At 37.1% G+C, this 14,172-nt stretch overlaps 1 protein-coding gene across 1 annotated transcript in view; it reads right to left on the reverse strand.

Annotated features, from left to right (window-relative positions):
* Window positions 1-14,172, reverse strand: part of FOXK1 (forkhead box K1) — a 127,482-nt gene that overhangs the window by 108,256 nt on the left and 5,054 nt on the right. The window contains exon 2 of the mRNA XM_044678788.1: window positions 13,893-14,170. Within this exon, the coding sequence (XP_044534723.1) occupies window positions 13,893-14,170 (278 nt within the window). The remainder of the gene's footprint in view (window positions 1-13,892; window positions 14,171-14,172) is intronic.

Here is a 14,172-nt window from a genome sequence, read left to right on the forward strand (position 1 = left end):
ACCCATAAGAAAATTCTGAAGAACTTATGACAGGGAATACTATCCACATCCAGAAAAAGAACTGTTGGAGTCCAATGGATGAGGATCAAAGTATAATATCTTTCACATCTGTATATTTACATTTTATTTGGGAGTTCTGGTTTTGTATGAGGGTGCTCTTACAACAATGACCAGTATGGAAGTGTTTTGCATGATAATAGGGGGGAGAGGGAAGGAAGGGTAGGGGGATGGTTTGGATCTGATAATTTTGGAAAAGGTATGTTGGAAATTATTATTCCATGTAATTGGGGAAACTAAACAATCTTTGAATTAAAAAAAGAGGTACCCATAAGAAATTGTGTTATTAAATTTCTAGATTCCTAATTCTAATTTCTACCATAATAATTCTAATTCTACCATAGTTCATCTTGGGACAGGTACCTATAAAGATGATTAACGTATAGACTTCGGTCCAAATACCCTAAGATTAGTATCTAAAGTCAGTGGCTCATTATATAAGGTAGTTGTAGAGATAGGCACAGAACCTATTCTCCCTACTCAGGAACCTACATTTCCCTATTTCCAACTTGTTTAGCCTTTCTCCAATTGATGGACATCTCTTCAAGTTCCAGTTATTTGCCACCACAAAGAGAGCTTCTATAAATATTTTAGAATATACAGATTCTTTTCCTTTTTCCCTGGTCATCTTAGGAAATAAACGTAATAGTGTTATTGCTAGGTCAAAAGATATATACCAATCTGTGACTCTGAGCATAATTCCAGGATGCTCTCTAAAATATTATAATATGGTTGGGGGGGTGGGGTGTAGGGCGGGGAGAGGCATACTTATATGGAACAAAGGTTTCTCATCTAATCCTGGGGTGTTTTTGTGCTCCACTACCAGCTGATATTTTACTGACTCTTCAAAGCCCAACTCAAATGTTACCTTCTCTAAAAGAAACTTCCACTAATCCACTACCTGATAAGCTGAAAGCATTCTTTCCCTTGTCTGATCTCATAGCACTTTCTTATAATCTTATAGTCTATTTGGCATATTTCTGTACTTCTTGTTTCTCCCACTAAAAGTATCTTAAGATCAGGTACAAGGAACAGTTAGGTGGCTCACTGGATTGAGAGCCAAGCTGAGAGATAGGAGGTAGGTCCCGAGTTCAAATTTGACCTAGATACTTCCTAGCTGTGTGACCATAGACAAGTCAATTAATCTCAACTGCCTTGTCCTTATAGCTTTTCTGCCTTGGAACCAATACAAAGTACTGATTCTAAGATGGAAGGAAGGGTTTAAAAAAAAGGGGGGGAGGGGAGTAGGTACAATATCTTATATTTATATCTTCTCCAGCACCTTACACATGGTAGTACCTGTTTGTGGACTTAATAAAAAGCATGAGAGACTATACATATATCTAAGATTTAGAAATTAGAATGAATTACAAGCTTAGTTAGGCTGATCCTTAGATGACAGTCTACCACTGACCCACACATGAAGTCCAATCATTTTGGTAGGGCCTATCAGAGCCAAGTCTCCACTGGCCTAGCCTTCAAAAACAATGGATCGACTTTATGATACAATGAGACATCAAATTTTAGTGAAGATAAGTTAAGTGGCTGTAAATTTGACATGACTTTATATTCTCTTCTAACTTTGCTAGTGTACATAGTTATGTTTTTATAGAGTAGTAATCATATGTACATATTATGTTCTGCTTTTTCCTTAATTTTTTCATATGTATTTTTAGTTATCAATACAGTCCATAAGTCTGTCTTTATTAGCTACATATTATTAAGTTCTAGACCAGAAACTCTCCTAGTTTCTAAGAAAGAAGTTCCCAGAATCAAATCCCAACTAACAGGGGTAGATCTGATAAATTCCAAGAGAGACTTAAATTTTATAACTGTGAACACTGCTCTAGACCAGTGATGGCAAACCTTTTATTTATTTATTTATTTGGTGCTATTTTTATTTAATTGATTAATTTGGGGCTTTTCCCCATGGTTATAGGATTCATGCTCTATCCCTCCCCCTCCATCCACTCCCTCCCATTGCCCATGCACAATTCCACTAGGTTTTACATGTGTCATTGATCAAGACCTATTTCCATATTATCGATATTTGTGCTAGGGTGCTCATTTTGAGTCAATATCCCTAATTATATCCCCATCCACCCATGTGATCAGGCAGTTGTTTTTCTTTTGTGTTTCTACTCCCACAGTTCTTTCTCCGAATTGGATAGCATTTTTTCTCATAGGTCCCTCATAGCTGTCCTGGATCACTGCATTGTTACTAGTAGAGAAGTCCATTACATTCGATTTTGATGGTAAACCTTTTAGAGACAGAGAGATAGTCCCACCCCCCAGAGAGAATGCTGTGCCCCTCCCCCCAGACTGAATGGTGTGTAGGAGAGTGGCCCAAGAGCTTCCCTCTAGATCAGTGCCACACTGGTGAGCTATGCTTCCCTCAAACCTAGCTCCTCTCCAACCCCACCAGGGCAATCGCCTTCATCACAGACTCAACAGGCTGCCATCTGCACTACACTCTCACGCAGCATGTCAGCCTCTCCACCCCACTCCCCAGCTCCTTACCCCAGAAAGGGGAGGGAAGAAGTGGTCCCAATGGCTATTGGGCAAGGGGTAGGGGAATTGAGGAATGTCCTCAGGCACATGGAGAGGGGGAGGGGAACAGCTCTGCTCGGAGTACCTCTGGCTTTCTAGCAATGCACTTTGGCAGGCAATTTCAGGCATGCCCATAGAGAAGGCTCTACGTGCCATAGGTTTGGCATCATGGCTCTAGGCAGTAATTCAGTTATTGGAGCTATGAAATTTGTACTAGACAATCTCTAATGACCCTTTTGGTTCTAAAATTCTAAGAACACATATTTGTGTGTACATCTGTGTGGCCATGTGTGTTAGCACTAAACACTAAACAAAATGAGAGTAATATAACTGGTCATACTTTCAAGAAGCTTACAATCTGGTTGGAAGAACAGAGGTAAAAATCTCATCCTTTAAGACCAAGTTATCAAAATAGTTATCCCACTCTATCCCACTGGACCCTAACTACCTCTAGTTATAAAGAGTTTCATTTGCCCCAGCTGGGAATTTAGAGCAACGTGCCACTTTCAGATTCATCTGTGAAGCTGACTTCTAAGTGAGACTTCCTATCAATTCTGCAGGTTAAAAAAGTGCTTGTTTAATATAAGAGCATATGTTGACAGATTAACCATCAGAAACACTGAACCAATTTACAGTTCCCTTGGAAATGTGTTAAATATACCTTTTTCTCCATATCCTTGCTAATAATAGGTTTTATAATCTTTATTTTTACTAATTTTATAAGTATGATACTTTAAATTTCTTTCTATTGTCATTTCTTTAATTATTAATAAATAAATTGGTTTTTATTGCCAAGGTAAAGTAAAATCCTGTACCTTTCTCTAATCCTTAACTTATTTTAACTAATCACCCTAAAGTCTAGCTTATATGTTCAAAAGCCCTTCTCCAAGGTCAGTCTTCAACCTCTGGGATGGTCTTGAAGTCAAAGCATGTCAGACTAGTTATCTCCCAGTAGCCAGAATGCAATCTTCACTCAGTTTCAAACACAAACTGTTTACTAACAGTAAAGGAAAAGCCTCAGTTTTGTTTTCAATCGGCTGGTATGCCAAGCTACTTACTTATGGGGGGAAAGGGGTGGGAAGATAAGGAGAGAGCAAAAGATAGATATACCGTTTTTGTCCCAAGTGCTCATGTACACAAATCAAACACAAACACACACACACACACAGTACAGTTAAAATACATTGTCTGCATTAACATGTGTGAAATAGTCTCCCTCACCCCCACCTCTGCCTCATTTTCTGGTCAAAGTTGATTATCTTGTATATAACTGTGAAGTTATAGTAAGGAATTCTGTTTTGAAATAGTTACTTTAATTCTAAACCTTTCCAGTTTAAAGAAATGATTCTTTAACTAGCAAACAAGATCTTGAATAAAATTTGTGTTTTTTGAAAAGTTTTAAATTAATTTTATGACAAAAGGTAAAGGTGTTTCATGGTTGAGAGCCTGAGGTACCTGGGGAGGGGTAATGCTATTAAAAGTTATAAGAGGGGGGCAGCTGGGTAGCTCAGTGGATTGAGAGCCAGGCCTAGAGACGGGAGGTCCTAGGTTCAAATCCGGCCTCAGACACTTTCCAGCTGTGTGACCCTGGGCAAGTCACTTGACCCCCATTGCCTACCCTTGCCACTCTTCCACCTATGAGTCAATACACAGAAGTTAAGGGTTTAAAAAAACAAAAACAAAAAAAAGTTATAAGAGCATTGAAAGGAAACTTTTTTAATAAGGGAAGATGAAATAGACATCTTGAGCTCAAGGTAGCAAGCAAAGTAACCTAGGTATGAAGGTAGTAGGTAGAATCAGAGGATCTAGGTGGCATAGTAGATAGAAAAAAAAAAAAAAAAAAAGACCTGGAATCAGAAAGTTCAAATTCTGGCTTCCAATATGTACCATGTGTGTGACCCTGAACAAGTCACTTAACCAGTTTGCCATAATTTCCTCATCTGTAAAATGGGAATAACAGTACCTCCCTCCCAAGATTATTGTAAGGATCAAAAGGGATAATAATTGTAAAATGCTTATTTACAAGGTTCCTGGCAGGTAGTAAGTCCTATTTAAAATGTATCATTATCAGGAGACAGCCAGGTGGCTCAGCAGATTGAGAGCCAGGCCTAGAGATGAGAGGTCCTAGGTTCAAATCTGTACTCAAATACTTCCTAGCTGTGTGGCCCTAGGCAAGTCACTTAATCCTCATTGCCTAGCCCTTACCACTCTTCTGCCTTAAAACCAATACACAGTAGTGATTCTAAGACAGAAGGTGGGAGTTAAAAAAAAAAATAGAATAAAATGTATCATCGAACCTACCCTCTCATTATTTTAGAGGATGAAATGAAGATACAAAGAGGTAGAGTGACTTGCCCAAGGTCACTTACATAGTAGCAGAGCTGAATTTGAATCAGGTCCTCTAATTCCAAATCCAGTTTTGTTTTTTACATCAGTCATGATTAGTGACTGTATAATCCATACAGTGCAAACAAAAATCTAGCAGCCTACGGGTCTTTTGTCTTAATTTTTCAAATCCATTACCCTGTTATCTCTCTCACCCTTTTCTACTACAAATATCCCTTCGTATCTTTGTTTCTGATCCATTTACTCCTTTTCTCTTGCTTCAGAAAAGAACTTCAAAGAAGAAAGGTCACAATCTAGTGGTCTCCAGTTCTCACATAGCTGCTTATTAGAAAGCAATAATAAAGACTGACTCCAAACTTACAAAACTGATTTGTACTGGTAAGTAAATTTAACAATTTAAAAACTGCACACCAATCAATGTATTTAGTAGAGAAACTTACTCTAGAAATTCAAGGAAAATAAGTTTCTTAATAAATATGGAATTAAGCAAAGGAAATGGATAGACTTTAATTCAATGACCAACATTTATTGATCTTAAGATAAATCTTCATCAGTTATAGTAGCTTGAGTTAACAGTTAGAATCTTCTTGACCCGCCAAGTAAGCTAGCTATTTATGTTCCCCCCCAGTCAGGGTACCTGATGTGAACTAAAGAAACACAAAACTAACTTTCCAACTCTCTTAAATTCATAGAATGTTAGGGCAAGAAGAAATATTAGAATTAACCAAGTCTAACTCTCCAATTTAGCAGGCTTGGAAAAGGGCCCAAACAGGGGCTGTGACCTTCCCAGCATTACACAGTCCATTAGTGACAGAGCCAAAACTGGAACCTAGAGCATCTGACTTCCAAGACTCAATTCCAATGGATCCTCTCAGCTCAGTCCTCTACTACTGAGTCACCAAATTCTAGATGATTAGCAGTAGAAAAGGCCCCTTAAAAGTGACCAGAATCCCTTCACCTGGAAAATGACAGAATTCACAAAGTGGGTAATTCTTCTATAGCCAAAAATTGTCTATAAAATAATTTTGATTTTTAAACCCACTTACTAAATTTAACCAAATCATATCACAATATGCTAGTCATGCTAACTTCATATCAAGAAGTTAGGCTAGTTTTATTATGTAGTTCTCTAAAGATAAGGTGTTGTACAACAATTTTAAAATAAAAATGTAACACCATATCATAATGCTTTTTCCTGTAGAAAATGGAAAAAAAAACAATATTTAACACATTCATGTAAGGAGAAAAAAAATTTTGTTTCTGATTTTTTTTGGTGTGGCGGGGGGGAGACAGGGAAGATCACACCAGAAAATTCATCAGTATAGAGAATTTCTCATAAGAAAACTACCTTGGGAGCAGCTGGATAGCTCAGTGGATTGAGAGCCAGGCCTAGAGACGGGAGGTTCTAGGTTCAAGTCTGGCCTCAGACACTTCCCAGCTGTGTGACCCTGGGTAAGTCACTTGACCCCCATTGCCTAGCCCTTCCCACTCTTCTGCCTTAGAGCCAATACACAGTATTACAGAAGGTAAGGGTTAAAGAAAGGAAAAGAAAAGAAAAGAAAAGAAAAGAAAAGAAAAGAAAAGAAAAGAAAAGAAAAGAAAAGAAAAGAAAAGAAAAGAAAAGAAAAGAAAAGAACCTTTACTAAAATGGCACCTGTTACGAAGTTTATCAGGGGCAAGCCCAGGTTCACAAGTTAGCATGTATGAACCCAGGTCTTCTTGGTTCAAGGCTAGTCTTTTCTATTATGCCATGCTATCTTCTCTCTGAAAATCTTATTCTATATTAAAGCCACAGAAATGTGGCTAAAAGTTGAAGTGCCATACTTATCCCTCTTGTTTCCAAAGAAATTATGTATCCCAGTTAATTTTTTCATATGGTCAAAATATCAACTTAACTCATTCATTCCATCCATAGTATACTTAAAGTTACATAATAACACTAACTCCCATGCCACTTCCTCTCTAACAATCTTAAAACACTTTACAAATATTGCTTCTCCAAATTTGGCAGATAACTGACATCAGAAATATCTAAGTTGAAAGAATAAATATACTATTGATTGCTACATGCAATATCAATTCAAAGAAATGAAAACATATCACTCCACATCACAGAAATTGTCAAGAGGGAACATCAAAGGTCTCTGTGATATTATAACTTGGAGATGGGGACTCATCTTCAGTCACTGTCAAAGTGTAATGAAAATGGTAAAGTTGTGAGAGATGGGGAAAAAGTTTCTTATACCTTATCTGCTTATTTATTAAAACATCCATCTCCTTTCTGAATGTTTGTTAATTAGCTTGTTTTACTTTTTTGTAAATGAAACGCATTTACAAAAATTTCATTATTTATTAGCAAAATTGTAAGCTCTGAAGGAGTAAGTACCTAGAACATCATCACTATAAATATAATAGACTAATCCATACAATAACCAAAGAAAGTTAAAAATACTCTCTACATTTTAGAAATTAGTCAATTAAGGATGTAAGAATACTTGTAAATAGGCCCATGTTATCAATTTAAAAGTATAAAATGCAAAAGCTATAATTTTCATCAGACATTATTTAACATGCCCATTCTTAAAAATGAAGATCTTCATATCCTATTATTTATCTGTGAAATATCTTTGCATAAATATTATTCCATTATATTTTTATCAAGAACATTGTCATCTGAATATTAAATAAAACAATGAACTCAAGAATTAATTTACTGGAAAAAATTTATAGAACCAATGAAAATTAGTTTCAAAAATCTCATAAACCATATTATAAGAGTCTATTTTCAGAGAATCAAAGTCCAAATATTTGGTAGAACCCTCCCATTTCAATATTATATGTTTTAAATTTAGAATAATAATGGAAATTAAGCATTTTGATAATTTTAGTTGTCATTACTTTGGCAAATCTAACACTCAAATGACATAAATTATCTTATTACATTATCTTCAAATCAAATTTTGTACTGAAAGAATGTATCCAAAATTATTCCAAAAAATTAAATATGGCGGGGGCAAGGGGGGGGGCAGCAGCTGGGTAGCTCAGTGGATTGAGAGCCAAGCCTAGAGAGGGAGGTCCTAGGTTCAAGCCTCAGACACTTCCCAGCTGTGTGACCCTGGGCAAGTCACTTGACCCCCATTGCCTAGCCCTTCCCACTCTTCTGCCTTGGAGCCAATACACAGTATTGACTCCAAGAAGGAAAGTAAGGGTTTAAATATAAATAAATAAATAAACAAACAAACAAACAAATAAATAAATAAATGAGTGAGTGAATGAATGAATATATATATATATATATATAAAATATGGAGACAGCTAAGTACCCATATCCAGGCCTAGAGACAGGAAGTCCTGGTTAAACTCTGGCTTTAAATAGTTCCTACCTGTGTGAGCCTCGGCAAGTCACTCAACTGCTTAATTGCCCAGCCCTTACAGATTTTTTCGGCCATGAAACTGATACTTTAAAAAAATTAAAAATGACATTAGTAGCCCATATCACATACTTGGCACCTGCCCATTTCTCCCTTACCAATATAAGAAAAGCTTTCCTATACTTATCCTGAAAAAAAAAAAAACCAACAGTACATTGATCAATTATACGCAACTCATACAGAAGATGAAAACTATTTTAAGTTTTTATAGCTCTTTTTTTTAAAGCCCAAAAAATTAGACATAAAGTAGGTAATAGAAAGTGCCATACCTATTTAGAACTCGTTTCACTGCACCAGCTTAATTTACCATACTCTCCATGAAACCTTTAAAAAAGTTTGTAACCATACTTATGTATTTCTAACTTCCAACATATACATGAGAGAAAAAAAAGTCTTCCAAACAGTAAGTAAATTTGCTAAAACGAAGTCCTGATATTTCAAGAAAGCTCTACAGTTAAGGCTTTTGTTTGTAGTTACATGTTGAAAATAAAATACTCATCTCTCTCTGCCAAACCAGCTCCTCTTCCCAAATTCCTTATTACCATCAATAACATCATTCTCTCCTAGTTCTCAAGACTTGATTTGATTCACAATGCCACAGGATCATGAATCTAAAAAGATCTCAGAGGCCATCTCCTTCCTTTAGAGCTGAGCAAACTGTGGTGCAGAAAGAAAGGCAAAGTGTTTCTCCAAAGGTCACAAAGGTGGTACATAGCATACTTGTTCATACTACCCTCTCCCTATCCTTACTGCTGTCATCTATCAATTTCCAAGCCCAAACATTCTCAAGGACTTTTTTATACTAAGCTTCTTCTCCACTTGCTTTGCATATCTAAAAGGGATTTGCAAACCTTAAAAGTGCTACAGAAATGTTACCTAGTGCATTATTACTGTTTTGTAATATTAATATAATTATCAATTTAATTAATATTGTATTATTAATAAAATAATGAATCATAGGATTTGTAGCCCATTACTTTTATCCTACATATCCTTAAAGACACCAAGTTTGATCATTTCTTCCTTATGAGACTCTAAAATTTACCCTAGAAAAGAATTTGTACTCGTAGTACTTATATATACACCTGGATTACTACAATAGTCTCTAAACTATTATCCCTGCTTAATCTCTACCCATTTCAATATGTACTAATATATACTGCAAAACTTAATGCTGTTTTCATGTCATTCAAAACACTATCATGCTCCCCAATTGCTTATTTTATGGATTCCAAACTTCTAAGCCAGACTAATAATCAAGGTATTCCAGCAACAACAATAACAAAAAAACGCTTTACTATCCATTCTCATCTCTCTCAAAATCTACAGTCCCTCTGACCCATTCAGTCCTTATCTACTCTCACTTGCTGATAATTCTCCTTCTCTATGGAAATTCCGTTCTCCTCACCAATCCAGCTCCAGCTCTTCTCCAGAAAGTCAGCCATGGTTTTCCTTTCTTTGAATCTCTGTAGTACTTCCCATATGATGCTATTCTGTAGTTGGCTACAGATGTCCTAAAAGATTTTTTTATATGAGAAATCTGTCTGTGTGTGTATATATATATATGTATGTATGTGTATATATGTGTGTGTATATATACATATATACATATATAGAGATAAAGATTATACATACTCAGATAAACTACAAGACTGAATGCCTACCATAATAGTGAAACAAAAACACTTAAGAATATAGTTTTGGGATTCTAAACATTTTTTAATAAACTCCAAATCCATTTAATCTGATGATTAGTCAATGGTTATTTATTTGGTAGTCTTCAAGTAACTATAATCTAAAGCAATAATCAGTGCCTGATGCTCCTTTAAACTGTCAAACTATTCTGTTCACTTACATATAATCAAGTACCTTAATAGATAAAATTAATTCATTTTTATCACAAATTGAAATCCAGAGAATCTGTCGTTCAGTGTGTCTTTCTGGTGGGTAATGTAAATAAACTCAAGTTCTACAACACAGGAGAAATGCAGTATCAGTTCACAAGCACAGCTATGTTCCAGAGATATAAATTTATTACAAAGAAAAATTTTCCATCTCTTTCATATAAGAAATCTAACATGAACTAAAAAAGATATAAAATGCATCAGATCATACCAATCTATCAGAATATAGTTCAGATCTACAAGGTACTCTAGAGGCCAATCGGTCCAACCTCTCCCTTTTTCAGACACATCAGTGATTAAAAATAAAGGAAATAGCAGCACACAAGTTCTCTTTATATCATGTTACTGGGTCCATTTCAGGAAACCAGACCTAACCAGTCACTTTTTCACCATTATAAATTGTAAATATCTCACCTGCATCTATAAAGCTAAAGGGAATCCTGGAGAACTCATCAAGTAACACTATGGCAACACTGAAAAAACACCAACAAGTCAATATTGGCTTACACAGTCTACTATTACATTCCTTCTATCTATTCTAGTTGAGACTCCACATACTTGGTAAGCTCTGAATAGTGAATCCAATTATTTCAGTTACTATAACAATTAAAAAAAATTCCATGCTGTGGGCAATGGTGCTTTATGTATTGCAAAAAATATTCAATATAACAAAAGAATATGGACAATTCAGTGTAATGGAACTCAGAAATCCAAGCACTGCTGACAGATCTGCTCCCTGATAAATAAAGAGGCTGGGGAAAACAGAAATAATAACCCTGAAAATTCAGATTACTGCCTTAAAAAAAATCAGGGCTTAACTTCCCTTTTCTTCCTTTAGAAATTTTACACATAAAATTATGCTGTCCTGAAAAGTTTTTTTTTATTGCTTTCATTACTGATTTTCAGTTCAGAACATTTTGAAAGATTACAATAATTTATTTTGAGTATTATTTCTGAGGTCCAAGTTTTTTAAATAAAAAAATACAAAACAAAGACTTCCACTAGCTTCCTTTCACAATACACCAGTGAAACAACCTTCTCTTGTAAAAGAAGTAGCCACTTAATATTTTTCCTAATGGGTGTCTGCTCTCTTATAAATTTTACGTTACTGACACCAAGATTACTCATCAGAACTACAGCAGCTGAAGAAAAATGAAAGCAGACAGCCACACTGGGTTAGAGTTTACAACTGCAATAGCAAATAAGTAGATGGTCAAATGTTTAGTTCACCCATGATTACCATGTTTCTTTTGGCAGTATCAAATAAAAATGCAAGCTTTTGGAGGTAGGAGTCACATTTTTACATAAATTTACAAAGCATCTCAGACCTAAAGAACTTAAAAAATAACAAATAGTCCTGGATCATGCAATGAGTGAAGCAAGTGTAACTCTTTTTTGAGTTACAGAAACAACAGATGAGAATTTTACCTTAAAGTTTCATTCAAGATTTAGCAAAGAAGGAGACATAGTAGAATAATGGACTTGGAAGCTAGGAAGACTTAGGTTCAAATTCTACATCCAATACTAGCTATGTTGCCAGTCACTAAATGTATCATTATGAACAAGTCACTTAAACTCTTATTTAAATCTCAGTTTCTTCACCTATAAAACAGAGATAATAACACCCATGGTGCTTATCTCAAACAGATGTTGTAAGGCTCAAATAAGATAATGCTATTTAAAAATATTTGCAAATTTCAAAGTGCTATATAAATGTCAGTCAAATAAGTCACCTCAAATCAGAAGTATATTTGATTCATGACTAAAGTGGGAAACTCTGAAAAAACAAGATTGTTAATGAAAGCATTTCAAGAACACAAATTATATAAAGCTGTATTAGCAGAAATGGGACTTAAATAGGAATGTAAGGGAGGATGAGTTGTTGGAGGCAACAATTCTCAAAAGAATTTAAGAGCAAACTACATGTCACGAATAAGCTTCATAATCTGCAGTGGGAATATATTTTTATCTAAAAAGATGTTACAGAAAAATAAAGCGTAAAATAAGACTTTATTTTTCAAGAATTCTCAATTTTATGACACTAGATTCCTTCCTTAAGCCTAAGGAAAAGTATGTTTTCCTAGAAGTCATGAATAGACATGACAGAGGGACAGCTTTATGACACTTGAAAATCGATGCAATATTTATGGTTAAATAGTCCAATAAACTAGAAAGTGAAAAAGTTTATGTAAACAAATCCTCAGGCCTTAGAGGCTATCAGAGTAGAAATACCCTGGACTAAAGGAATTCTTTAAAAAAGGGAAAGAAATCAGGCAGTCAGAAGAGGTGTTATAATTGCTAAATATAAAAAAGAAAAAGCTAGCAGAGGAAGTGAAGAATTAAAAATACTTGAGGCTGATCAAAAGACTGTCAAGAAAGCAAAGATCTCTTGGGCCCTGATTCTGGAGTGGAACTATCAACAACTCAATATTCATCTATATACAATAAAAGATTATTACAGAAGGCAAAGTAGGAAGGAGGGGAAAAGTCTAAATAACACATGAAATACACTAGTTTGCTTCTGGAAAATCTACCACTGACTCTCTTTGCTATCCAGAGATGGACTGACAGTCACAATTGCCTCTTTTTCTGGCAGAATTTGAATTGAAAGGCTTCTTACATGCCTAGGCCTACCAGACCTGTTATTTCCTCTTTCCTGACAGAAGGGTAAATAACTGTTGTTACCTTATGAGGCTTTCCATTGAACACTTTATAACCACTATTTAATTAAGCCTAACATCCCGATGAGGTAAGGAGGCCGGTATTACTTTTATTATAGCCATCTTACAGGTACATAAACTGAGTTCCTGTAGTACTTCCAAAGCTTGCTGCCATTAACCTCTGCTTCCTCCTCAAGGATGTGAAAACAATATCCCTGCTACAGTTTCTCCTACCTACTTTCTTCCCTCCCTGAGGCCAAAGCTCTTACTTGGCCTTAGGTCTCTCTCCCTACAGGTAGCACACCACTCCTTAACTCGTTACTACCCCCAAGAGGTAGTCTAAAGGGACAGCTCTCCTCCCACCTCCTTAGAATTCCACTCCTGGGCAGGTAAACACCCTCCCAAGGGAATGAAACTCTTCCCCCAATCTTTCCAGAAAGAAGCTGCACCCTTCCCTCCCAGCTACTCTCAGGATTCAATAGACAGCTCTCTTTTCCTGGGAAAAACATGACATATTTCCGCCAGGACCCCTGGGACAGAGAATGACATTAACTAGCCACCCATTCCCACCTTCCAGACTGACATTACCTTCCCACCCAAAAGAGGTGATGATGCCTCATCCAACTAAAACAGCCTCCGCGTGGAGAGAAAACACTCAGTGTATGCGTGTGTATGGGTGTGTTTATGTGTGTATTTATGTATGTAGGTATGTGTATATGTTGGGGGGGAAAGGGAAGGAAGGTCAACAGCCACGTTTCACACCCCAAGCTCAGCTCATCCCCTACACAGCTCCTCGGCCTCCCCGCCCCCAAATGTGGGGGGGGCGGAGGGGAATTCCCACGGATCCTAGGGGCGTGGGAGCCCCCGCCCGCCCAGCCCAACGAAGGGGAGGGAGCAGTCCCCGGGCCCCTCCCGCGCTGCCCCGGGCGCCGGCTCCTACTCACTGCTTGGGGAGCTGCAGGGCCGGGGCGCCCCTGCGCTGGAAGGCCCCGTCCACGAAGACGCCGTTCTTGCCGAGGCAACGCAGGTAGAAGTGCGGCTCCTGGAAGCTGAGCTGCAGGTGGCGGCGAGAGATGAAGCTCGAATGGCCCATGTTGAGGTCCACGGAACCCTGCGATGAGTTGCGGCCGATGGTGACGGCAGGCTGCCGCATGAGGAACTCGAACTCGCGGCCCTCCAGCCGGGCCAGGGCCGGCCCAGGGCTCTGCCGCACCGAGGCCGCCG

Source organism: Gracilinanus agilis, chromosome 1, assembly GCF_016433145.1.
Source record: "Gracilinanus agilis isolate LMUSP501 chromosome 1, AgileGrace, whole genome shotgun sequence".
NCBI classification, from domain to species: Eukaryota; Metazoa; Chordata; class Mammalia; order Didelphimorphia; family Didelphidae; genus Gracilinanus; species Gracilinanus agilis.